At 42.8% G+C, this 27,881-nt stretch overlaps 2 protein-coding genes across 3 annotated transcripts; one reads left to right on the top strand and one right to left on the bottom strand.

Annotated features, from left to right (window-relative positions):
- Window positions 1–706: 706 nt before the first annotated feature.
- LOC120040992 (transcription factor E4F1-like) lies at window positions 707–12,556 on the bottom strand. The gene is made up of 14 exons (XM_038985961.1): window positions 12,419–12,556; window positions 11,778–11,920; window positions 11,585–11,675; window positions 11,176–11,366; window positions 10,880–11,000; window positions 10,618–10,770; window positions 7,590–7,762; window positions 7,042–7,287; window positions 5,933–6,047; window positions 5,379–5,596; window positions 4,917–5,115; window positions 4,449–4,621; window positions 4,055–4,117; window positions 707–2,482 (listed from the first exon to the last, which is right to left on the bottom strand). The coding sequence occupies exons 1-14, from the start codon at window positions 12,513–12,515 to the stop codon at window positions 2,114–2,116; spliced, it is 2,352 nt and encodes a 783-aa protein (XP_038841889.1). The 5' UTR covers window positions 12,516–12,556; the 3' UTR covers window positions 707–2,113.
- An 804-nt stretch (window positions 12,557–13,360) lies between these two features.
- On the top strand, window positions 13,361–27,799 carry LOC120040973 (hexosaminidase D-like). Of its 2 annotated transcripts, XM_038985952.1 has the most exons (15): window positions 13,361–13,494; window positions 14,757–14,859; window positions 17,006–17,101; window positions 17,302–17,560; window positions 18,172–18,281; window positions 18,522–18,609; window positions 19,381–19,545; window positions 19,921–20,104; window positions 20,354–20,425; window positions 23,980–24,184; window positions 25,062–25,144; window positions 25,594–25,669; window positions 25,992–26,090; window positions 26,241–26,330; window positions 26,492–27,799. In XM_038985952.1, the coding sequence occupies exons 3-15, from the start codon at window positions 17,016–17,018 to the stop codon at window positions 26,682–26,684; spliced, it is 1,710 nt and encodes a 569-aa protein (XP_038841880.1). In that variant the 5' UTR covers window positions 13,361–13,494; window positions 14,757–14,859; window positions 17,006–17,015; the 3' UTR covers window positions 26,685–27,799. The 2 variants fall into 2 exon arrangements, with proteins under 2 accessions (XP_038841880.1, XP_038841875.1); XM_038985947.1 differs by lacking the exon at window positions 14,757–14,859.
- Window positions 27,800–27,881: the final 82 nt, after the last annotated feature.

Below are 27,881 nucleotides of genomic sequence, written 5' to 3'. Positions count from 1 at the left end.
CCTCCGGGGCTGACTTGACCTCAATGGATTCGTGATCAGTGTGTTTCCAGTGGGAGATGCAGGCAGCAGCACTACAGCTGTGGATTGTCCTCTGTTCTAACAGTGATCATGGCTCATGTGAAACTCTGCCAAATGAATCTCTAGAGATGATCATGTTCAACAACATACAGTATGCGGAAACTAATCAGGGAAACAAAGTGATTGTGATGTTTGAGTAGGTGTCTTTGATTGGACACAACGTCAGCAGAGTTAAGGTTTAGTTATGAATGGCTGGATCACCATGCCAGTATGTACAATACAACGGGCCAGAATCAATGCTTTGTTTAGTAGAGATGGGGACATCCTCACTAGGTGTCTAATAATTTACTTTATTTACTTTGCTAGCCACAGGCATGACAACAAATCCCCCATTGGGGACACACAATTAAATGTCCTAATTCCACAACCAAAAATTGTTTGTACAAAATACTTAAAAGGCAACACAATTGCAGAAAAATATACATCAACACACCATTGGCATTACATCATGTGAAAATGCCCTGTTCATCTTACAGTAGAAGACTATGGGGGATTTCAGACTTTGAAAAAAGGAAAAAGCCAAAGACATGATTATACGTTTTGTTTCAGGATTGTTTTATTCATATCAAGTCGCCTGATCCCATTGCATCTATGACAGATCAAAGGACTATCTCAGAGTAAGGGCAGCTGTACAAAAAACCCAGAGGGGTGAAAAGATTTGTCTTCATTCTGACAGCCTTGAGAGAGAATGCGAGCGAAAGGCATGGGAGTAAAAAGAGTGAATGAGAAAAGAAAAGTGAGAAGAGACAGAAGGCAACAACAACCACGGGCAAGGTGAGCAGCAAGGCTGCTTTGTCCTGAATCTGCCAGGCTGATGAATCCACTCCCGCTCCTCCATCTGGGGCCCACAGAGAGCTGCTGGGTTGCCCACGGCAACTGTAAACACCAGACCCAATCAATCGATCAATAACTGAATCAACCGATCACTTCTCAACCTGCTTTTCAGTCAGGTATACAGTACACAGGAAGCATTCATCCATAACAAGCACATTTTTCACATACACAGGACAAATAAATTCCTTTTAGTCTTCTGCAGAAACTCAATTCTCAAAGATGACATGCAAAGTTGTACTGAAAGTAGCATTTATTCATTCCACGCAAACTGAGCCAGTCAAGTAATAGATCACAGTATTTGGCAGTAGTGAGGCGTCTGTCCGTTTACTGGTTGGCCTAGTTGTCCTGCTGTAAGGCTGATGTGTAACACATCAGCAGCACAGTCCAACAGCTAAAGATCACAGTCATATTCACTAGGCAACAAAGAGTAGACATTGTCTAATAAGAAATGCTAATTTAGTTTTTTCCGTTGCAATATGGTGTGCCCTAATGAATACAATCCAGAGACTCTCACGAACAATCACTAAAGCATTTTAAGTCTATGGTCAAGCATAACAGAATATTTTATAATGAATCTGTCCAAGGTAAACAACTCCAGAGTCATTAGGTAGTATAATTGTTTTAATTAAGGGGGGGGGGATTTTATAAAGTTGACATCTCCTGGTGTAATGTCTAAGTGTAACAGAAACAGTGAACATTCTAAGGCTTTTGAGACTATCAAGGCAAAGGTAAGTACTTGAGCTCCTGTGACCTCGCTATAAGCTTACTGTTCGTACCATGTGATTGGTTGCGCAGTGTTGACAACCAATGACATTACAGTTCAGTGTACTAAAATAAAGGCAGCTCCACTTCTGTACAAGTAAAACTTACACTTCAGTCCTCCTTACTTCAGTGACTTAAGACATAATACCCTTCCAATAATTGATTGCAATCCTTACCCAATAGAAATCGACTGTAATACTGTAAAATAAAATGTCAAACTTTATACAAACAAAATCTTTCAACCTTATACAATGACAGTCCTCATGCAAACTGTCCATAATACAAGCGAACTCCTCAAACATAGACCAATGTTCTCATTCAAAGTCCTGAGTTCTCATAAGAAACTCTTCATAAGACATTCTGTTCTTATAAAACACACTGTACTCATAACTCATGCAAAGTCCTGAGTTTTCAGAAGACACTTCATAACACTAAGAAATCATATAATGACTGTCTGGATCTCCACCTCCTCCGATGACGTAATAACAAACTCCTCCTCCTGCTGCTGCTCCATCACCTCGACCATGTCCTCGCCCCCCGATGTCGTTACCATGGTGACCGTGCCATCAGGTGTTTCCAGGGCGCCGCCTCCTGCCAGAAGGGTTCCGTCGCTGATGGCTGAGGCCAGGGTCATGGCGACCTGCGCGGTCAGGTTCTCAGGCGTCGCTATGGTGATGGTGTCGCCACAGTCGGAGATGGATGTGCCCTCGTCCATGGAGACGTTGCGCACAATGATTTGGTGGCCGCCGACGCCGCCACGTGATTGGTTGACGATCTGCTGCACCACCTTCATGATGTGGTTGCCCATCTGAAAGGTGGGTAGAGCGGGGATGAGTATTGAGATGCCTTCTTAATGTCTACCTAACAGTTGATTTATCTTCTTAATGTCTACCTAATAGTTGATTTGTCTTCTTAATGTCTACCTAATAGTTGATTTGTCTTCTTAATGTCTACCTAATAGTTGATTTATCTTCTTAATGTCTACCTAATAGTTGATTTATCTTCTTAATGTCTACCTAATAGTTGATTTATCTTCTTAATGTCTACCTAATAGTTGATTTATAATAGTTGATTTATCTTCTTAATGTCTACCTAATAGTTGATTTATCTTCTTAATGTCTACCTAATAGTTGATTTATCTTCTTAATGTCTACCTAATAGTTGATTTATCTTCTTAATGTCTACCTAATAGTTGATTTATCTATGTCAGGGATTATCAACTAGATTCAGCAGCGGCCCGATGTTTTCTTGAGAGGATGGTCGGGGGGCTGAAACGTAGACGATGGTCGGGGGGCTGAAACGTAGACGATGGTCGGGGGGCTGAAACGTAGACGATGGTCGGGGGGCTGAAACGTAGACTGTAAATTGACCACAAAAAGTCCAAACATATGTTTGACTAAAACATAAGCATTTCAAGACCTGCTTATATTTGTATACGATCACGTCTCTATTATGCGTGGGAATACTTGGGAACAGATTCCTTAAATTAAAATCACTTGGAGATGGTTTCCTGGTGTTTTTACAGTCTTATGTCCAGCAATGAAAATCTTTAAACAAAATACATTTAGTTAAAAACACATTTTGCTCCGAAAACTTGAGGGGCCAAATAAAACCACTCGTCAGTTGGGGAACGAAACTAAGTTTCGGTACAATTTTTAAATGTAGACAGATAATTTGTTGGATTTTTTTGTGTTATGATGAACTTCACAGGGTGGCGAGGGTCTTATTATTCTGGTGACATGATGATCGATGAGAGGTCCGGGAGGTCCATGGGGCGACGCACAATTGGCCTAGCGTCGTCCGGGTTAGGGAGGGTTTGGCTGACAGGGATATCCTTGTCTCTAGCGACTCCTGTGGCGGGCCGGGCGCAGTGCACGGTGTTGCGCTGTGTTAAGAAGCAGAGCGGCTTGGTTGGGTTGTGTTTCGGAGGACGCATGGCTCTCGACCTTCGTCTCTCCCGAGCCCGTACGGGAGTTGTAGCGATGAGACAAGACAGTAACTACTAACAATTGGATACAACGAAATTGGGGAGAAAAAGGGAGTAAAAAAAGAAAGAAAAAAGGACATGTGCCCTACGTCAACACATGGCGCACTAGCCCAGTAGTGAGGTGATATCAGCAACAAGTCAGTTTGGTGGAAACACCGATGGATAATCTGCATATTTTCTTTAAGCAGATTAGTTTATATTTGCATAAAAATCTGTCGCCAATTGGATGGAAACTTAGCTTTGGTCACATGTTAAATATATGTCTATGAACAAGCAAACAGTGAAAGGTGGGACTGTTGTATGTGTGGAGGGAGGCGAGCGCTAGTCTAAGCCATCAAGACACTAGAACACAATTTCTTAGCTCCAGGAGAAATAGGAGAGCAGAGCACTGACCTGATTCTCGTTGTCTTGGATGAGAGTCACCTCCTCGCCCTGCCCCCCCCCCTCCTCCTCCTCCTCCTCCTCCACTCCTGGGGCCTGGGGAGAAGAGACAGAACACGTGAATTACAGAACCTTCCATACATACTGACAGCATCATTTGTGAATGTGATGATGCATCTAATTTCTGTGAGAAAAACACAGATGAATATTCCTATTAACAACTGCGTTTACATCAGCACCTTGTCTGTGTTGGTGCCTAAAGCTATGCCAGGTCAAGTTGAAACATTCAGTGAATTCAGCAAAAGGTCTGGATATATTACTTTCACTTTTTTGGCAGTGTGAAATGGGTAATAGATCCCATTTAGATAGGAGAATAACCCCCCCGCCCATCTATAAATGGTCTCACCCTAATAATGTACTCCTGGGTGTCAGCCACCACAGAGGAAAACTCCACCAGCACAGCGTGGGGGTCGTCTGACATGATGGCTGCTGTGGCGAGGCTGTCTGCAGATTCCTGCTCCTCTGAGACCAGCATGCCTTCCTCCCCAGACCCCTCCTTCTGGCCAGCATAACAGCCACCTGGACACACAAACACATCAATGTAATCCTGTGTAGTGCCATTTGGCTGTTTGCTTGTGTCAATTGTGGAATTGATAACATGTATAGGCTAATATGGAAAATCCATTACATCATCAATTAAAAATCAGGGCCAGTGTCAGCCTATCCAAAGTAATGTAAGTCGGGAGTACACACATAAAGAATAGTAACACTAATATCACTGATAAGATCAATGCCAGATACATCGGATTCTATGAATCTGACATTGATCTTAATGCTATACATGACCCAGGAGACAAGTGTTAATCATCCTGACCTTTGGCACGTAAGTGGCGGTTGAGGGTGCCATGCTCGGCGAAGCCCCGCCCACACTTGTGACACTTGAAGGGCTTCTCTCCGGTGTGATGGCGGATGTGGCGCACTAGAGAACCCTTCTCCCTGAAGCCCCGCGAGCAGAACTGGCACACGTACGGCTTCTCCTGGGCATGCGTCCGCTGGTGCACCTGCAAGGCATTCTGGGACAAAAGTGGAGGGGGGGAAGAATTATTAATTAATCGTCATCTGTTAGTTAACCAATTCACTTCTGACATGCGAGAAAAATTACTGAGATAACCGTTCAATCGAAGAAGCTCCGAAACTTGACTTAACATTAGCAGACTCCTGCCATTTAAGAGACCGAATAAAACTTAGGAAAAGCAGGAATTCAACAACTTTCAGTCAGATTATTTTGCTTGCTCACGGCCTCCTTGATTTAAATAAAAGTTGAGTATGAACAAACCTTGGTCTTGTATCCCTTGTCACAGCTGTTGCAGTTGTACGGCCGTTCCTCGGAGTGGGCCCTCATGTGTTCCCGGACGTGTCCGATGGTCTTGTACAGCTTGCCGCACTCACCACACTTATACCGCCTCTCACTCAGGTGGACCTCCATGTGCTTCTTCAACAGGTAGCCTGTCAGGAAGTCTTTCTGACACATCACACACTTGAAGGGCTTGCAGCCTGCAGAGAACACACAGATGAGCTACTGTAGGTCATGTTCATTAGTGAACGCAGCAGGTAGTCCCTCCCCTTCAGACCGGTTTCCTTGGAGACTAATGAACACGACCCAGGGGGAGAGAGACACTGGGGAGATTTGAGAAAATGTAAGAAACAGGGAATACATGATATAGACGTATCTGATTTTGAAACCTTGGCTAAATCCTCTTACCACCCCAATCATTTGATATCAATGGATCACCTATGTGTGTGTTGACTAATGATGTAAAGAAACAATGGGTTATGCCGAGACTATCGTTAAAGGAAATCATTAAAAAGAAATGGAGACAGTGGTCTTACCGAGGTGACCTTTGACATGGAAGCGGAGGTAGTTGAGCGCCTTAAAGGAGCGACTGCAGTGAGGACAATTGTGACTTTTAGACGGCGGCAGATCCTCCTGCTTGTCAGACATGTCCTACATGGCAGGGCAAGGGACATACATCATGTTTATCAACCTCCTGCTGTAGGTGAGAGGATACATCATGTTTATCAACCTCCTGCTGTAGGTGAGAGTATACATCATGTTTATCAACCTCCTGCTGTAGGTGAGAGTATACATCATGTTTATCAACCTCCTGCTGTAGGTGAGAGTATACATCATGTTTATCAACCTCCTGCTGTAGGTGAGAGTATACATCATGTTTATCAACCTCCTGCTGTAGGTGAGAGGATACATCATGTTTATCAACCTCCTGCTGTAGGTGAGAGGATACATCATGTTTATCAACCTCCTGCTGTAGGTGAGAGGATACATCATGTTTATCAACCTCCTGCTGTAGGTGAGAGTATACATCATGTTTATCAACCTCCTGCTGTAGGTGAGAGTATACATCATGTTTATCAACCTCCTGCTGTAGGTGAGAGGATACATCATGTTTATCAACCTCCTGCTGTAGGTGAGAGGATACATCATGTTTATCAACCTCCTGCTGTAGGTGAGAGGATACATCATGTTTATCAACCTCCTGCTGTAGGTGAGAGGATACATCATGTTTATCAACCTCCTGCTGTAGGTGAGAGGATACATCATGTTGATCAACCTCCTGCTGTAGGTGAGAGGATACATCATGTTGATCAACCTCCTGCTGTAGGTGAGAGGATACATCATGTTGATCAACCTCCTGCTGTAGGTGAGAGTATACATCATGTTGATCAACCTCCTGCTGTAGGTGAGAGGATACATCATGTTTATTAACCTCCTCCTGTAGGTGAGAGGATACATCATGTTTATCAACCTCCTGCTGTAGGTGAGAGTATACATCATGTTTATCAACCTCCTGCTGTAGGTGAGAGGATACATCATGTTGATCAACCTCCTGCTGTAGGTGAGAGGATACATCATGTTTATCAACCTCCTGCTGTAGGTGAGAGTATACATCATGTTTATCATTCCCCATTGACTAACTCACCACCATCTCCTCAGCCTCCATCTCCATCTCCACACACTCCTCCATCACCTGGATCTCTGTCATCCTGCCCTCCACGTCCCTGACCTGCAGGACCTCTTTAGGCATCCCGTCCATTGCCTGCTCCTCGGCCTCCTCCTCAGTCTCAGTGACTGCCTCCAGGGCGATGCCAGAGTTGATGATGGCCTGGCAGATGAGGTTGTCTCCCTCGGCCACCAGGGCATCTGCCTGAGCCTGCTCCAATATAACCTAGGGATGGGGAACCAGACAAGAAAAGTGGGTCCAACATGGCCCTAGGAAAAATGTGTGACATCCAAATAGGTTATATTAAACATCAACAGAGATTTGGGATACAAAGGAAATGCTTGAGGGTGGGTTTCTCTATTTTCTTTAATCTGCACTGATGTGATAGAAACGGAGAGGCATTCTGTAGGCATTCACAACATGGCCTTCACCTATTCTGTGTTTTCAGATCACTACAAATGAGCAGGTGTGAGAGGAGACGAGGAAGACAGTTTATAGTACAGGAATGCATCCAGATCTCCACACACCTGCTGTTCCTGCCCTTCTCCCTCTACCTCCATGTGGAAGTGGACCTCGTGGATGACTTCCTGTTCTCCGCTGTCAGTCTCCACCACGCTGACCACCGCCGCCTGCGCTTCCTCTTCCTCCTGCTGCTCCACTTCCTGCTGAGCAGCCAATGAGGCGGCCTCTGCCTCCACTCCTGGAATACAAACATGACACCATCAATACCTATATATTTCCCTGTCCAGCTACTTATCTACCGATAGATCCATATATTTAATCTTTCTATCCATATATTTATCTTTCCATATAGTAATTTCCCTCTTTCCATATAAACAAAAGTACATTACCAGTCAAAAGTTTTAGAACACCTACTCATTCAAGGGTTTTTCTTTATTTTTACTATTTTCTACATTGTAGAATAATAGTGAAGACATCAAAACTATGCAATAACACATATGGAATCATGTAGTAACCAAAAAGAAAGTGTTCAACAAATTCTAAACAAGATTGAGGTTCATGCGGTAGTCACCTGGAATGCATTTCAATTAACAGGTGTGCCTTCTTAAAAGTTCATTTGTGGAATTTCTTTCCTTCTTAACGTGTTTGAGCAAATGTTGTGACAAGGTAGGGGGTATACAGAAAATAGCCCTATTTGGTAAAAGACCAAGTCCATATTATGGAAAGAACAGCTCAAATAAGCAAAGAAAAATTACAGCCCATCATTACTTTAAGACATGAAGGTCAGTCAATGCGGAACATTTCAAGAACTTTGAAGGTTTCTTCAAGTGCAGTCACAGAAACCATCAAGCGCTATGATTAAACTGGCTCTCATGAGGACCACCACAGGAATGGCAGACCCAGAGTTACATCTAATGCAGAGGATAAGTTCATTAGTTACCAGCCTCAGAAATTGCAGCCCAAAAAAATGCTTCACAGAGTTCAAGTAACAGACACATCTCAACATCAACTGTTCAGAGGAGACTGTGTGAATCAGGCCTTCATGGTCAAATTGCTGCAAAGAAACCACTACTAAAGGACACCAATAAGAAGGGACTTGCTTGGGCCAAGAAACACAAGCAATGGACATAAGACCAGTGGAAATATATCCTTTGGTCTGGAGTCCAAATTGAGATGCGGTGTGGGTGAACGGATGATCTCTGCATGTGTATTTCCCACAGTGAAGCATGAGGAGGTGTTATGGTGTGGGGGTGCTTTGCTGGTGACACTGTCAGTGATTTATTTAGAATAAGGCACACTTAACCAGCATGGCTACCACAGCATTCTGCAGCAATACGCCATCCCATCTGGTTTGGGTTTAGTGGGATGATCATTTGTTTTTCAACAGGACAATGACCCAAACACACCTCCAGGCTGTGTAAGGGCTATTTTACCAAGAATGAGAGGGGTGGAGTGCTGCATCAGATGACCTGGCCTCCACAATCCCCCGACCTCAACCAAATTGAGATGGTTTGGGATGAGCCGGACTGCAGAGTGAAGGAAAAGCAGTCAACAAGTGCTCAGCATATGTGGGAACTCCTTCAAGACTGTTGGAAAAGCATTCCAGGTGAAGCTGGTTGAGAGAATTCCAAGAGTGTGCAAAGCTGTCATCAAGGCAAAGGGTGGCTATTTTGAAGAATGTCAAATATATTTTGATTTGTTTAAAACTTTTTTAGTTACTACATGATTACATATGTGTTATGTCATAGTTTTGATGTCTTAATATTATTCTACAACGTAGAAAATAGTACAAATAAAGAAAAACCCTTGAATGAGTAGTTGTTCTAAAACCTTTGACAGTGTATGCGGAAACCCCTTCAAATTAGTGGATACGCCCATTTCAGCCACACCTGTTGCTTACAGGGGTATAAAATCGAGCTTACAGCCATCCAAACTCCATAGACAAACATTGCCAGTTGAATCGCCTTCCTGAAGAGCTCAGTGACTTTCAACATGGCAGGTCAGTGACTTTTCAAATCAGTTCATCAAATTTCTGCCCTGCTAGAGCTGCCCCGGTCAACTGTAAGTGCTGTTATTGTGAAGTGGAAACGTCTAGGTGCAACAACGGCTCAGCCGCGAAGTGGTAGGTCACACGCTCACAGAACAGGACTGCCGAGTGCTGAAGCGCATAAAAATCACCTATCCTCAGTTGCAATCCTCACTATTGAGTTCCAAACTGCCTCTGAAAGCAATGTCAGCACAAGAACTGTTCATTGAGTGCTTCATGAAATGGGTTTCCATGGCCGAGCAGCCGCACACAAGCCTAAGATCACCATACACAATGCCAAGCGTCGACTGGAGTGGTGTAAAGCTTGCCGCATTTACCTCAGGAGCAATGTAAACACGTTCTCTCGAGTGATGAATCACGTTTCACCATCTGGCAGTCCGATGGAAGAATCCGGGTTTGGCGGATACCAGGAGAACACTACCTGTCTGAATGCATAGTGCCAACTGTAAAGTTTGTTGGAGGAGGAAGAATGGTCTGGGGCTTTTTTTTCATGGTTTGGGCTAGGCCCCTTAGTTCCAGTGAAGGGAAATCTTAACGCTACAGCATACAATGACATTCTAGATGATTCTATGCTTCCAACTTTGCGGCAAAGGTTTGGGGAAGGCCCTTTCATGTTTCAGCATGACAATGCCCCGTGCACAAAGAGAGGTCCATACAGAAATGGTTTGTCGAGATCAGCGTAGAAGAACTTGAGTGGCCTGCAGAGCCCTGACCTCAACCCTATTGAACACCTTTGGGATGAATTGGAACGCCAGCCTCATAGCCCAACATCAGTTCCCGACCTCACTAACGCTTGTGGCTGAATGGAATCAAGTCCCCACAGCAATGTTCCAACATCTAGTGGAAAGCCTTCCCAGAAGATTGGAGGCTGTTATAACAGCAAAGGGGAAACCAACTCCATATTAACGCCAATGATTTTGAAATGAGATGTTCGACAAGCAGGTGTCCAGATAATTTCAGTCATGTGGTGTATGCACCCTACCATCTATCCATATATATATCCATCCATGCATGCATGATCCCTCAATCTTTTGACAGACTTCTACCTTTCTGCTGTCCGTCCTTGCTGACGAGGATCTCCTTGTACTGGTTGAAGCGGATCTTCTCAGTGCAGGGGGTGATGGACTTGAGATGTCTGGTCAGAGCCCCTGACTCCCTGAAGGAGAGCCCACACAGGTTACAGCGGTATGGGCGCTCGTCTGGGGGAAGAGAGGGAGAGAGACTGATGATGGAGATAGGAAACGAAGCTGCATATGTCACATGCAGCAAAATCTCATTCTGAGCCCACCCCCTTCCAGTCCACTGTACCTGTGTGACGGCGGTTGTGACGAATCAGGGAGCCTTTGGTGCGGAAGGCACTCCCACAGAGCTCACAGGGGAAATTCTTATTCTCACTGTGGGTGATCATATGGGTTCTCAGGATGTTTGTCTAGAAAAAATGTAGACATAGAAAAATAGGTTTGTTTGATAGAGCATAAACAAGGGAAGAACAAAATCGCTGATAGTCATGATTTCCAAACTTTCTTCCAGACAAGGTAGTGACAATCTGTACGGGTTCATTCTCAGATCTATATCAACAGAAGCACAGGTGCAGTACAACTCACCGTTTTGAATGTCTTCTCACATGTTTGGCAAATGTAGCGTCCATCTTTGTTGACCCTGTAGACTGGCTTGTCTGCACCGTCAGGGCTGTGGGCCTCGGTCCCCTCTGTTAGGACAGTAGCCTTCCCTGTGCTACCCCTCTTCCTGCGACTTCGAGAGGAGTGGCCTTCAACTTCTACCTCACCTGAGAGAACTTAAGGCTGGTTAATTCAGTCCCCTCAAATAATCTTTTTGACTAACCCATTTCAACTGGGCATGAAAGTCAAAACAGGAGGAAATTGGGTTTCTGACAGAATATAAAGTCTTTGCCATGAGAAGAAACCATAAATCAATCAAATAATGTCTTATCAGTTACGGACAGATGATACTGGAGGGTGCCAGAGTGCAAAAAGTCAAGGACCATTGACTGACCGTTGTTGTTGGACTTGTCTGGTTCATCTGAAGACAGTCCACTTCCATCCATTCTTGTCAAGGTAGCAGAAGTTCCATCTGGGGCAAAAACCTGACCAAACACAAACGTTTTGACATATCACCCCATTAATTTATGAATTCAACAATCTAAACCGAGTAGGCACCGGGTGTACAATTGCCCGGGCAAGCCTACCTTTTGGTTGTCATCTCGGAGTTTATTGACGGGCACCTGGGGTTCCTGTGCCCGCGTGCAGTTCTGCTGGAGCTTGTGCTGGATGAATGCCTCCAGCGTACAAAACTCGGACTGGCAGCGTCCGCACTTGTGGACATCTTCATCTGCAAGTGAAATGCATGAAAACCATGCGTACAATCAAGAACAACACACTTAAAAATAAATTGTAAAACGTTCAATGTTGTTGACTGGCTAGCTAATTAATTGACACATGCAAGAGACTGGACATTGACATAGCTAAGTTAGCTAGCTACTGTAGCAAGTGCAGCCGCCAGCTAACTTAGCTAATGTTATCATATTTAGCAAGCCTAGCTAGTTGGCAAGGCTAAACCCGATAAGTGCAAAGTTAAACTACAATCCGAGGATGCTAACTAACCAAATCTGACCAGCGCGACCTACACTACTTGGCTAGCTAGGTGGATAGATAGATAGCATTGACCCGATACAGCGCAAGCAAAGATGTGGCGCAAGCTAGAGTGCACCGACCTTATTTTGTCGCCTACCAAGCTAGCTAGCAGCTAAATAAATTGAATCAATTGGAGTGGGCCTACATATATGCCAATAAAAATATATGACTGTTTTTGCACGTAAACTGTCTTTACCTTCATCTCCGAGAGTTGTTTGAATTGTGACGATGTTGTTGCCGTGATCCGTTTGCTCGCTCACTGTTTCTGCCGTATTATTATTTTCTACATTCATGTCGTTTGAGTTCTCCGTCTCTGTCGCAACGCTACTAGATGGAAAACATGGCGGATTTACGACCTCGTAGTCATAACAACAAAAGTGCAATACGAGGGAAGGAGGGTGAAGAGACAAATCATAGGACCACTTGGATTTTGACTTATGCATTTTACCAGATTTTGGTTAAAAATAAAGGCTTTTTACCACCTATTACATGGCCAAACTCTGATGTCTGAAATTATCATGCGCAGGATTTAAATAAATATCATCAAGACTGTTGGGAATTTGAATTTGCAAAATATTCCAGAATTGGAAATATTTCACGACATGTCTGCTCTACAATGTGAGTGTATTCCATAAACTCTATGCCCCTGTCATTCTCTACAAGAGGGCAAACTTGTCCACAGCATGGCATTGATGTAATGCCTCATGATTTCCGTATTCTTTTCATATGGATACCCACCGTGCGGTGTGAGCCCGAGCCGCGAACTGTCAAACGAATGCAACGTACCCCCGAATGCAACGTACCCCGATTGTTCTGCCTGGGGTCGAATTTTTTAGACTAATTCCATGGATGAAACACAGGCACAGCAGCTTTTCCAAAGATTATGATAACAATGCGCTTGCATTATTTCCCACACGTCAAACAATACGTGGACAGATCAGATAAAAGTCAATTTACTAGCCTGGATGATTTATTTATGTGAGGATGGGTGCAACTTCTCTCTACTCTAGTATATTCTGCTGCACAGAGCAGAGCGCTATCTTTTCGTAGTGCTTTTATTATTAAATGATGGGTGGGTGCGTTCATTTATAGCTCAGTGGGTAGTGTGTGTGACGAGATGCCACTAGTGTAACGCGGAAGTTCGTTGAAAGTTGTCGTGCGTTTCGTGTACAGTAGGCCTTCCACAACATTCGGTGTTCAAGTTCCTTTTTTTCCGGGAATTGTAAGTGCGGAAACATTAGGACAACAAACTACTTGCACGCTCCTCGCGGGGTAAGGATTTATTGTAGCCTACCGCCATCAACGTTTAATATACATCGTCATTGAGTTGATGCGATGACAACTGTGAAGTTGGATAGTCTACTGTTCATGCAATTTATTCAAATGTAAAATATCAATGGCAGCGCTGTAGTGGAGGCTATACGCAGGTATATGAAGTAGATCCACTGTTTCCAAGTGGGAATTGCAAATAGGCTACCAACTTTTAATCCCCACTGATGCATATCAAAGTAGCCTAGTGTAGTGGCGGTATACACCGTAAAAATGATGTAGGCTAGTATAATAGTGAAATCATGCACAAAGTATACTACATAATCGCAAAGTACGTGAAGTATGTTCGCAGGGTCGCAGCACACATAGCCTAGTTTCAACCGAATACAATCATTCAGGCAGGGGTGAAAGTACAATTAATTTTCCCCCGGTACGGTAACTCATATTTCCACTCGCAACATATGTCCAGCCTCCAAACAAACAGTGGTGAATGGAAATATACATAGTGTAACGACCCTGTGTTTATAACCGCGGAAATCGACTCTGCCGCACGAGCATGCTTTTGCGGCACAGTCGATAGCGCGCCGGACCTCGGGCTAGAAGGTCGAGGGTTCGAGACCCGCTCCCTCCCGTCTCATTACACTGGCGTCAGAAGTGATCGGACCTTGCATCCACGACAGTGCGTGTGCTTGGCCGGTGAGCGCGTTCCTGTAAGACGTAGAGTCGCAAGCTAGCGCGAGGACGCGCTCTTTGAAAGGAGGGAGTAGTGTAACGACCCTGTGTTTATAAGCGCGGAAATCGACTCTGCCGCACGAGCATGCTTTTGCGGCACAGTCGATAGCGCGCCGGACCTCGGGCTAGAAGGTCGAGGGTTCGAGACCCGCTCCCTCCTGTTTCATTAACACAAAACACCAACAATTGTAATGACATGTGGCAATTGTCTTTAGGCTAGAATCTACTGCTTTCCGCGCGCGTCTCGTGTGTCGGCCACTCTTCTATGCCTTGGCAAAATATCAGTGTGCTCGTCGAACAGCAACGCATTTTGGAGAGTAGGCTGCTCACATATTCATGCCCCTGACATGCGGTTATGATAAAAAGTGGTGTAATAGCCTACAGTTTCCTTGACATGTTGTTTTGATTATTGTGATAGGCTCATGTTTTATTGTGATAGGCTCATGTTTTACCGGTACTGCTACTGCGTAACCCCACTATTTACTTTGCCTGGACACCGTACTGGACCGACTTACTTTCACCCCTGCTTTCAGGCAGCAAGAGCGCTTGGAGCAGCTCACAGAAGAACGACATCGGTAGCCTGCCATTTCCTGGTTGCAATTGATTTCATTTTGTTCAGTTAATGTGACAAAACAAGTAAGTATAGTGTACAGCATGGATGGGCAACTTTGATGGGGGTGGAAGCCACACAAAAACGGACCTCATCAAGAGGGACCGCAGTGGCTCGTGGGTCTGCTCACCTACATCCATATTCCTTAAATCTAAGAACGTGAAATATAGCAAAAGTGCACATAGAACAGATCTACCACTTCTTAGACTTGCTTTCGATGAGAATGACAGATCTAAACCTGTATTTCTTTGTGAATTTGGTGGGTCACCCAAAACGTTACATATTGCAGCTTAAATAGAAAATGACTGAAAAGTGAAAGTCACCCAGTAAAATTCTACTTCTACCCCTCTAGCACCAGTGTCAGCGCACTCTCAAATGTTTTTTGCCATCATTGTAAGCCTTCCACACACATACACTATACGATACATTTATTAAACATAAGAATGAGTGTGAGTTTTTGTCACAACCCGGCTTGTGTGAAGTGACAAAGAGCTCTTATAGGACCAGGGCACAAATAATAAGATTTTGCTCTTTATTTAGCCATCTTACATATAAAACGTTATTTGTTCATCAAAAATGGTGAATAACTCACCACAGGTTAATGAGAAAGGTGTGCTTGAAAGGATGCACATAACTCTGCAATGTTGGGTTGTATTGGAGAGTCTCAGTCTTAAATCATTTCCCACACACAGTCTGTGCCTGTATTTAGTTTTCATGCTAGTGAGGGCCGAGAATCCACTCTCACATAGGTACGTGGTTGCAAAGGGCATCAGTGTCTTAACGGCGCGATTTGCCAAGGCAAGAAACTCTGAGCACAGCCCTATCCAGAAATCTGGCAGTGTCTTTTGATTAAATAAAATTTTCACAGAACCGCTTGTTGCAATTTCGATGCTCTCTTGTTCAGATATCGGTAAGTGGACTGGAGGCAGGGCATTAAAGGGATAACTGTCACGCCCTGACCGTAGAGATCTTCTTATTCTCTATGTTTGGTTGGTCAGGGTGTGACTCGGGTGGGAAACTCTATGTTCTTTGTTTCTATGTTTTGGCCGGGTATGGTTCTCAATCAGGGACAGCTGTCTATCGTTGTCTCTGATTGGGAATCATACTTAGGCAGCCTTTTTTCCTTTTGGTATTTGTGGGTAGTTGTCTTTGTTAGTGGCATTATAGCCTAAGTAAGCTTCACGGTCATTTCCTTGTTCTTTGTGTTTGTTGGCGACATTTATAAATAAAAGAAATGCACGCTCACCATGCTGCCCATATTTTTTTATTTAAACTTCATTTAACTAGGCAAGTCAGTGTCACGTTCTGACCTTAATTCCTTTTTTATGTCTTTATTTTAATTTGGTCAGGGCGTGAGTTGGGGTGGGCATTCTATGTTGTTATTCTATGTTTTGTTCTGTGTGTTATATTTCTATGTGTTTGGCCTAGTATGGTTCTCAATCAGAGGCAGGTGTCGATCCTTGTCTCTGATTGAGAATCATACTTAGGTAGCCTGTTTTCCCACTATGGGTTTAGGGTAGTTATTTTCTGTGTCTGTGTTTCACCATACAGAACTGTTTCGGTTGTTTGTTTGTGCTTTTGTTATTTTGTTCAGTGGTCAGTTGATTTATTAAAAATCTAATTATGGACACTTACCACGCTGCACATTGGTCCGATATTTCCTGCTCCTCCTCAGACGAAGAGGAGAATCGTTACAGTCAGTTAAGGACAAATTCTTATTTACAATGATGACATACAAGGGAACAGTGGGTTAACTGCCTTGTTCAGAGGCAGAACGACAGATTTCCATTTTGTCAGCTCGGGGATTCAATTCAGCAACCTTTCGGTTACTTGCCCAACGCTCTAACCACTAAGCTACCTGCTGCCCCATAGCGATGCATAATGCAGAAAATACATGAGAGTTCAGGGGCCTTGCTTTAACAACGTTAACCATTTTCACTGTAGTGTCTAAAACGTCTTTCAAGCTGTCAGGCATTACCTTGGCAGCAAGAGCCTCTTGGTGGATGCTGCAGTGTACCCAAGTGGCTACGGGAGTAACTGCTTGCATGCGCTTTACCACTCCACTATGTCTCCCTGTCATGGCTTTTGCGTATTTGACTGCCATGTGGGTATTATTAAAAACTTGAACTTGAAAATGAACTTGAAATATTATTTTCTATTTCTCTCTGTTAGCTGAAGCACCATGGTAACAAAAAGGCAGGCCCTCAGAGCTGTTGTACTTTGTCTGGTGCTTGTTGCTGCTGTCAAACTTCTGCTTTCGGAATACAGGTGAGACATCCTACCATGGGCACAATCCTCATTCAGTGAGGTGTTTGTAGACTCATATGATATAATATTGTGTTTTTCTTAGCCTCTTGGGACAGCCGTTCGTTCTGGGTGCCGAGATTATTTTAGTAAAACTTTCTCAAGCCTTTATTAGTCTTCAGAAGAAAATAAAAAAGTTACTGTTTAAATCTGTCTTGTTCCAGAACTGAAAGGAAACAGAAGTTGGCCATCATGGATCCTGGCTCATTTTGGCACCAGGGACCAAACGTGAAGGAGGCTGTTACTGTACACAAGTCAGAGGTTATAAACTATTTTGTTAACTGGGCCCAGAAACCAGAGGTTCCAGAGCCTCCAGTAGAAAAAGGAGCAGACACAGTACCTCTGGAAACCAGCAAAGTCCCTGCAAGAATAGTACACCTGGATCTGAAAGGTGCTGCACCCAAAGTCAAATACATGAAGCAGGTGAGAAAAGTTGTTCTCTCCTTGAGGTGGATCCCCCAAAAATGTTATTTGCAGGGCCTCACTCTGGATAAGAGCATCTGCTAAAATGACTAAAATGTCAAATGTAAATGTGTTCTTTATAAGGTGTATCCCTTTCCTGCAGTCAAATGACCTAGTGACCTGATGGGTGGAATGTTGTTCATATCATTTAATAATTAATAAACATGATAAAAAATCCAGTGTTTCTATGTCAACCGGCTTTGTCATATTTCAGTCTTCTGTGATGTAGTATATAAAGTGTAAAATTGGGATGCAAACTCACAAAATGTAATACATTTCAACTCTATATCTGACATGGTACAGGTGTCTTATTTTTTAAAGTCCGTAACCATGTGTGTGAGGTGTATACTTTTGTTTCAAAGTAGATTTATTTAAGACTACCAAGAAACACTCTGTGTGACCCTGATTTAGCCCACTGCAGTAAAAGGTTTTAAGATTCATATTTTAATGGAGATCCTGGCATATGGGTAGTCTTGTTTATATAGTATAGCTATATAATTGAATTGGGGAAAAATGCAGTATAAGAGCTTTATCCACCAGAACCAAAGTCATTGTGACGGTTTCCATTCCAGATCTTCCCGCTCTTCTCCTCTCTGGGTGCTGATGGTGTTCTGCTAGAGTACGAGGACATGTTTCCCTACCATGGAAACCTGACGATTCTCAGGTCACCGTATGCCTACAGGTGAGCACCAGATGGTGATGTCTCAGTCAATTTATGATTGATAGGAAAAAACTAGGGCCTGGAGTTTTCCTTGTCAGATCGCATGTCAAAGGAGAAACTCCTGACAATGATGATAAAACTAAGTGAAAACTAGGATGGACAATCTGTATTACCGTTCTATTGGATTATTAGTGTTCTATTTAAATATGTGTCACAATGATGAACAGTCTGCTGTATATCTCTGTGTTCTCTGTTAAACAGTATGGAAGATATAGAGGAGATAAAGAGCCTAGCCAAACTCAACAAGCTGGAACTGATTCCTTTAGTGCAAGTGTTTGGACACCTCGAGGTAAGTCAGGGATACTGTATCAGTGATGTAGTGGGGAAAAAATAGGTGGTTACGCTGTTCACAGTGAGTAAAGTAATGCTCCCTATACTTTCAATGCATTTTTCCGCAAAAGGTGGGTAAACGCCCACGCAAAATAAGAAAGTTGCGTAAACAGCATTTACGTGTGTTTACCCGACACTAAATGCTGCACTATTTAAACACTAGCCTCCCAACCCCCCTTCCCCAAAACACGTGTAAATATTGGACTATAAGTTGTGCCTTCCTGTATTATACTTATGGTAAAATGTTTATTCTACTGAGCCATTTACTTTATGTTTGTAGTCTTGTCTTTTATTATTTCTCATTGTTGTTGCATTGTCTAGAAGGAACCTGCTAGTAAGCATTTCATTGGACGATGTATACCATGTGTATACCGTACATACGACTAATAAAACTTAAACTTGAAGCACTACACAGCTGGTCTGTATGTATTATACTCATATTGGTTCCTCAGTCTCTCCTGAGGCTATCATGACCTTAAATAAGCGGATTACTTGTTTCATATTCTAACCATACCAGAAAAGCAAGAATAACTATACATTCCTTGGAATGCTCATTTTCAGTCATGACTGCACTAAGTGAGACCAGAGCTATGCTAGATATCTATCTAAATATATGGCTGTGAGTGATACTATTCCATAGTATTGTGTAATGAAATTTAACCACTGTTGCCTGCGGGGTAAAAACTATGCCTCCTCTTTAATCTATCCTCCTCTTATTTCCTCTGGATAGTTTGTGTTGAAGCATGAGAGGTATTTCCACCTGAGGGAGGTGAGGGCTTTCCCTAACAGTCTGAACCCCCACCATCCTGGCTCTGTGGCTCTGGTCAAGGACATGGTCTCCCAGGTCATGGACTGTCACCCTGACGCACGCTGGTTCCACATGGGGGCTGATGAGGTTGGTGGGTGTGTGTGTGTGTGTGCGTGCATGATTTTGTGTGTGTGTGTACGCCGTGTGTTTGTATGTGTATGAACTAGAACACTACTAATGTATGTTATCGTATCTGTTAGTAGGACTTTCAGTTCAGCAGGATATTGAGATATGCAAATAAAGTGCAAGTAGATTGTTATAAGACCAATAAGATAGGCCTACATTTTCCATACCCCCTGGTTTCTATAGTTCCATTCATAATACAGTGTGTGTGTGTGTGTGTGTGTGTGTGTGTGCGTGTGTGTGTGTGTGTGTGTGTGTGTGTGTGTGTGTGTGTGTGTGTGTGTGTGTGTGTGTGTGTGTGTGTGTGTGTGTGTGTGTGTGTGTCTCCATGTTCCTCAGGTGAGGGGTCTGGGAGAGAGCAAGGACTCTAAAAACTGGTTACATAGCAACAAGGGGGACGTTGGGAAAATGTTCCTGAACCATGCAGTGTCATTGGCCCGTTTCATCACAGAGAGAAGGTCAGGGGTCAGAGTGATTCTGTGGGACGACATGTTGAGGAAGATCAGCCCTGCCACTATTAAAGGTGTGATGATGAGATCTCCTAGCAGTCCTATTGTACTGTGGATTGATTAAATTAATGTATGTTTTTCTAATTAGAACTGACTGACTTCAGGACACACAAGTGCTTCTATGTTATATCTTTATTTATTTTTTTACTTCATACCATGTTTATTACAATGAATTATGCCATGTGCATTACAATGGAAATGGTTCCCACTAAGTGTCTGACTAGTTGCTCTATAGCTGATTGTTCATCTGTTCATACCCCTAGAGTCAGGCCTGCAGGATCTAGCTTCCCCAACAATATGGAACTATTTGAAGAAAATGGATACAGATGGTATAGGTATGTTTATGTTTTCAGCCATTATTACTTTTTTTGTAATAATATATTTTTAATTCATAAATTCCACCCCAGATACAAACATACACATACGTACAACAATTTACGGATGCACACAAACATTGACTACAGTCTGCCCAGATTCGCATGCTCACACCCCCATCCCTAGTGCCTGCATAATTTTTTGCCACATGGCCTTAAATTGTACCAATTCGTTTTTTTCGGTCGCCCATGCTATTTAAATAATATATCATGAGATTTTCCATTGTGTTAATGATGATGGTGGATTGATTGATTCCCAAGTTTTTAGTATATGTTTTTCAAGATGAGTGATGAGAATTGTCCAGCCCATTGTATCTCACTACACCCCCATATGCCATATGTATTGAGATATGCAGACAGACGGATTAAAAGTAAGTTTACATTGTAATACTTATAACTTGCCAACTTTCTAGCTCCACCAATAACTTTTGGACTGTATAGCATTCCCAGAAAGCATTGATTATTGAGTCATATTTAGTTTTACACTTAAGACATGACTGTCGTCGTGCTGTAGAATTTGTGAATGTTGTCTCTTGTACAGTATAATAAATTGTATACATTAATTTATACTGGACTAAGCGTACATTTTCGTTAACTAAATTCGTTAGGTATGCTCCGACATCCCCTCCATCTTGTGCAAACAAATCAAATCAAAATCAAGTCAAATGTTATGAGTCACATGTGCCGAATACATAAGGGGTAGACCTTACAGTGAAATGCTTACTTATGAGTCCCTAACCAACAATGCAGTTTAAAAAATACAGATAAGAAATAAGATAACAACAGAGAGTAGCAGCGGTGTAAAAGGGGGGGGGGGGGGGCAATGCAAATAGTCTGGGTAGCCATAGGAGTCTTATGGCTTGGGGTAGAAGCTGTTTAGAAGCCTCTTGGACCTAGACTTGGTGCTCCGGTACCGCTTGCCGTGTGGTAGCAGAGAGAACAGTCTATGACTATGGTGGCTGGAGTCTTTGACAATTTTTAGGGCCTTCCTCTGACACCGCCTGGTATAGAGGTCCTGGATGGCAGGAAGCTTGGCCCCAGTGATGTACTGGGCCGTTCGCACTACCCTCTGTAGTGCCTTGCAGTCGGAGGCCGAGCAGTTGCCATACCAGGCAGTGATGCAACCAGTCAGGATGCTCTCGATTTTGCAGCTGTAGAACCTTTTGAGGATCTGAGGACCCATGTCAAATCTTTTCAGTCTCCTGAGGGGGAATAGGTTTTGTTGTGCCTTCTTCACGACTGTCTTGGTGTGCTTGGACCATGTTAGTTTGTTGGTGATGTGGACACCAAGGAACTTGAAGCTCTCAACCTGCTCCACTGCAGCCTCGTCGATGAGAATGGGGGCATGCTCGATTCTTTTTTTCCTGTAGTCCACAATCATCTCCTTTGTCTTGATCACGTTGAGGGAGAGGTTGTTGTCCTGGCACCACACGGCCAGGTCTCTGACCTACTCCCTATAGGCTGTCTCATCATTGTCGGTGATCAGGCCTACCCTTGTTGTGTCATCTGCAAACCTAATGATGGTGTTGGAGTCGTGCCTGGCCGTGCAGTCATGAGTGAACAGGGAGTACAGGAGGGGACAGAGCACGAACCCCTGAGGGGCCCATGTGTTGAGGATCAGCGTGACGGATGTGTTGTTACCTACCCTTACCACCTGGGGGTGGCCTGGAAGTCCAGGATCCAGTTGTAGAGGGAGGTGTGTAGTCCCAGGGTCCTTATCTTATTGATGAGCTTTGAGGGCACTATGGTGTTGAACGCTGAGCTGTAGTCAATGAATAGTATTCTCACATAGGTGTTCCTTTTGTTCAGGTGGGACAGGGCAGTGTGGAGTGCAATAGAGGTTGCATCATCTGTGGATCTGTTGGGGTGGTATGCAAATTGGAGTGGGTCTAGGGTTTCACGGATAATGGTGTTGATGTGAGCCATGACCAGCCTTTCAAAGCACTTCATGACTACAGACATGAGTGCTACGGGTCGGTAGTCATTTAGGCAGGTTACCTTAGTGTTCTTGGCCACAGGCACTATGGTGGTCTGCTTAAAACATGTTGGTATTACTGACTCGGCCAGGGAGAGGTTGAAAATGTCAGTGAAGACACCTGCCAGTTGGTCAGCGCATGCTTGCAGTACACGTCCTGGTAATCCGTCTGGCCCTGCGGCCTTGTGAATGTTGACCTGTTTAAAGGTCTTACTCACATCGGCTGCAGAGAGCGTGATCACACAGTCTTCCGGAACAGCTGGTGCTCTCATGCATGTTTCAGTGTTATTTGCCATGAAGCAAGCATATAAGTAATTTAGCTCGCCTGGTAGGCTTGTGTCACTGGGCAGCTCTCGGCTGTGCTTCCCTTTGTAGTCTGTAATGGTTTGCAAGCCCTGCCACATCCGAGGAACGTCAGAGCCGGTGTAGTACGATTCGATCTTAGTCCTCTCTAGGTAGATAGTGTGGTCTACAGCTTATCATGAGATACTCTACCTCAGGTGAGCAATAGCTCGAGACTTCCTTAAATATTGTTCACCAGCTGTTATTTACAAAAATACATAGTCCGCCGCCCCTTGTCTTACCAGATGCCGCTGTTCTATCCTGCCGGTGCAGCATATAACCAGCCAACTGTAAGTTGATAGTGTCGTCGTTCAGCCGTGACTCCGTGAAGCAGAAGATATTACAGTTTTGAATGTCAGTTCCTTTTAAGTCTTGGTTCCAACAGTTTAAAAAAAAATCTAAGAGATTGTCAGTTGGATAGGCTCTCTGCAAGGTTTTCTATATCTTACCGATCATATGAACATCTGTTTATGACTCAAATAAGATTCCCTCAAGGTTGCTCTGATGTCCAAAATATTTCAAATTGAAATTTCGTGATATGCAACTTTTAAATTGCATGTATTTGAAAATATCTACATTGGTCAGTCCAAAATTGCTTTTTAATTCTGTCATGGAAGTAAATGTATTTCTTGTTACCAAGTCATTTACAGTTTCTATGCCTTTAGTTTTCTATGTGGACCAATTTATAGATGAATTGTGAAAAGCTATCCAAGGATTGTTCCATAGGGTTGAATTTTATGGCAGTGATATTGGTTCTTATAGAATACGTTTCATTTTCTTCCATATTGTTAAAGTGTTCTTAACTATGACGTTGTTAATGTTCTTAGCTTCATCCTTTGAAAATAGACACATGAAAATATTCTGGGGATGAGCGTGTGCATCTTCAGTATGTACCCATTGTTCCTCTTTAGTGAGTTCAACTATATGTCACGAGTAAAAGCCTTGGGTAGCAAGTTGATACAATTCCAAGTCCGGAAGGTTAAACCACCCTCCGACTTAAAAATTATGAATTTTATTTGTCCATATAAAGTATGGTATGACCGAGTATACTTTTTTAAAGAATGTCTTCGGTGGGGTAATTGGTATTACCGATGACACAGAGTCTAGACCATTGTAAAAGTGTTTACACCTTTTTAATAAGAGAGGGAAAATATTATGTTTACCAATACCCAATTTTATTATTTTCTATTTTGAACAGGAACGTTGATATCTAGATACCACGAGGCCGGTTTCAAGGGTGTATGGTTCGCCAGTGCATTTAAAGGGGGCACAGGTATTGACCAGCGATGGACCCCTCTTGACTATCAGCTACAGAACCATCTGTCCTGGATAAAGGTCATGAACTCTATGACTAAATACCCCAACATAACCCTCCATGGCATCCTGCTAACCGGATGGCAGAGGTAAGACATTGATTAGGGTTGCAACATTTCTGTAACTTTTCCAAAATTCCAAGGTTTTCCAGAAATCCTGGTTGGAGGATTCCGGATTTCATGCGTATTCCCTTCTGATTCCAGGAATCTTCAAACAGGGATTTCATGAGTATTCCCTTCTGATTCCAGGAATCTTCAAACAGGGATTTCATGCGTATTCCCTTCTGATTCCAGGAATCTTCAAACAGGGATTTCATGCGTATTCCCTTCTGATTCCAGGAATCTTCAAACAGGGATTTCATGCGTATTCCCTTCTGATTCCAGGAATCTTCAAACAGGGATTTCATGCGTATTCCCTTCTGATTCCAGGAATCTTCAAACAGGGATTTCATGCGTATTCCCTTCTGATTCCAGGAATCTTCAAACAGGGATTTCATGCGTATTCCCTTCTGATTCCAGGAATCTTCAAACAGGGATTTCATGCGTATTCCCTTCTGATTCCAGGAATCTTCAAACAGGGATCTCATGCGTTTTCCCTTCTGATTCAAGGAATCTTCAAACAGGGATTTCATGCATATTCCCTTCTGATTCCAGGAATCTTCAAATAGGGATTTCTGGAAAACCTGGTAATTTGAGGGAAATTACCCGAATTTTGCAACCCTGACACTAATCAACCACAATTGACTCTGATACTGATGTCTTGGTAATGTTCAAAGTGTGTGTACTAAACCAGAGCATGCAGAAGATATACTGTATAAGGCATAATGTTATATAGTTGAACTAGATTACTTGACTCATAACTCATTCCGTTGGCCCATTAAACTAAACCAACAGGACGATCCTGTCTTTTACTGTGTCTGTGTTATGAAGTGCTGCACCTCAGTGTTTGAAATATTTTACCCTCCAGGTTTGAGCACCATACAGTGTTGTGTGAACTCCTCCCAGTTGGCATTCCCTCCCTGGCTATGTGTCTACAGAGCTTAAAGCATGGTAAGTGCCAGGGGAACTGTAAAATAGGGACCTTCTCGCAGTCATAAGGACAAAGATTCAGCAGGAGGCAGGCAGGTAGAGGTGCAAATGAGTGTTTTCTATCCGATTTACACAGTGCTGTTGATGAGGGTGATACATTTACAAGTTGCTATATTTACAAACGTCTGACTTCAAAATGTCACTATTCAAGAAGAAAAAGTCTCCTGACAGGCAGAAACTGTCCTAAGCATAAATGAACAGGTGGTAGAGCCCTGCACTCCAAACAAAAGACAATAAAGCAATTGACAGAAAACTGGTGAATATAATGAAATAAACCAAAGCTTCTTACTCAGAAGTGTTGCGCAGTTTGTGAGCTCTCCAAAGAACATGTCCACTACAGACATGAGATCGGTAAAGTATTACAGTACACCGGTCTTGTAACTAACATTATGCATGCGTCTGTTGGACAGGTGCATTTGACGAAAAGGCAAAGATGGAGGCTCACCACATACTGGGTTGCAACATCAAGGTGGAGAAAGATATCTGGTTAGTATTATAACAGTACTATTTAATCAAATGTGATGACCTTTCTTCAATAAACTTCAACTGAAATACTGTGTTGTATTATGAGAAAGACCAATTGCAATTTTCTAGAGAAAGGAAAACGTACACGTGAGGAAGGTGGAACTTGGTGATTTCTCTTTTGTGTCAGAGCAAGAGTGTGTGGCTACATTCCTTTCCTAAGTCAACCTGAACTGTACCATGTCACATATGGTTTACTTGAAATGCCTTGCTTTGTGAACTTAACAAAACATAAGTTGTTTGGTAATGTGCTTGACCTTTCTCTCCTGTTTGTCTGCCTCTGTAGCGAGGGGAGTGGAGCCTTCTCAGGCTCTCAGATCTACCACATGGTGTTTTACATTCACACAAACCTGCAGAAGGAGGTGGAGGCCCTCATGAAACACTAGTAAGCATCCATCGCTTTCATTTTTATTTGTGATTCCAGAGTATGAAAAAGACAGCATAAGTAATTAGATAAGTCATTCAGAAGCAAAGAAAACACCATATATTTGTCTGATGGCAATTTATTGTCTATTCATCTGATTATCTCATACAGCCACATCAAAGGGGGTTTCAGTCGCTACCACAGAAAATACAATTTTGCAAATCCAAGAATTATAGGATTCTTCCAAGGTCGGCTGAAGAAGTAAGTATTGCTTTTAAAAATGATTGTTAGCCATCACCTTTCTCTTCACCATTAACACCACAGACATTATCTGGATGTATGAGAGATATTCAGCCACTTGGAGGACAATGGAATAAAAAATGCCTCTTCTTCGTTAGTTAAACCCCTGTCTCCTCTTCCAGACTGTTGGATAAGTGGGAGACGTACATAGAGAACTTCCGTATGGAGATGGAGGGTATCTACTTCCCAGACACAGTGGAGGAGTGGATGGAGGAGAATGTCAACGCCAACATGGATCTACTGAGAGAGAATGCCCGGGATGCCGAGCGAATCCTAAAACTGAATGGACAGCCCAAGTCACTGAAGACCTTATAGTGACTGGCCTTGTACAGTCTCCAGACCTGATGCCATTGGGTTGGAACTTTGCACATAGTACCTGTTGATGGTATGTCTAAAGGAGTTTTTCAAGACCATGCGACTTGACCAGGAAATACTCTGGACCATAGTTATACTGGTGCTAGCTGTAGCCTGTAACTAGGGTCCACAATTTGGTTCTCTGGCTTTACAAGCCATTAACTGTGTGATTGTGCTGAATGTGTCACATGGCTCATATTTACATTGCAAATCATGCTCTTTGTATACAGTACGGTGGCAGAAGCTGCACTGAATCTGTTTCTTTGTATGTTTGTTTATTTGTAGTGGGGAGTTCTGATGAGAATAACATTCTGTTATAACACTGTCTGTATTGCATTATCATTATAAGTTTCCTGTATATGTTTTTTCTAGATCCTCCCTGTTGCCACATGATGCAACTAAGGGTTTTGCCAGTAACCATGGCATAATATGCTTTTTACTGCTTGGAATTTTAGCGTGAGGGCCTCGGATGGTCTATGAGTTATGAGTTAATTACAAATGTATGCTTGAATATGAACAATACATAAAGGAACACTGATCCTGTTATGATCAAATTGCACTGTAAGATTCATGCAGTCTATATTATACTGCAATGATTAACATGCCTTTACAGCTTACAGGATGTAGCTCTTTATGTTCTATTGATATGCTGCTGCACAGTCTCAGGTTAAAACACTGTCTGATTGTACAACATTGTTGAACATTGGTCATTACAAATTAATTGTGCAGTTATTACAAATTGAAGATTGTGTATTTTGCACATATTAGTTGATTATTCTTGATTGCAAGTTTTACAAGTTATTACAAGTTATTAAAAGTTTTTAACTTGATTATTGTTATTTTATTGTTAATACTGGATATTTTCTTTAAAGAGGAGCTCTGACAGTTCCCTGGATGTGCAGGTTATGGTATCCTATTTCAAGTTTTGGTCACCTTGGGTTTCCTTTATCATAGCCTACCTAAATGCTGACAGTGTACAATACCAATTAAAAAAGTACATTGATTCATAGATTTATATGATTTGATTCTGGTATGTGAATTCTGAGAACTTAAATAAATGGGGTTCATACGCACATGATTTGTTTTTATTTAATCGCCTCGGTAAACGTGGGTACTGTTTTAAAATACTAAGTATCAAATCTGGTTGGTATTATGAGA

Source organism: Salvelinus namaycush, chromosome 3 (genome assembly GCF_016432855.1).
Source record: "Salvelinus namaycush isolate Seneca chromosome 3, SaNama_1.0, whole genome shotgun sequence".
In the NCBI taxonomy this organism is placed as follows: domain Eukaryota; kingdom Metazoa; phylum Chordata; class Actinopteri; order Salmoniformes; family Salmonidae; genus Salvelinus; species Salvelinus namaycush.
Note: the sequence above shows the minus strand (reverse complement) of the source record. Positions and strands in the feature narration are given on the sequence as shown.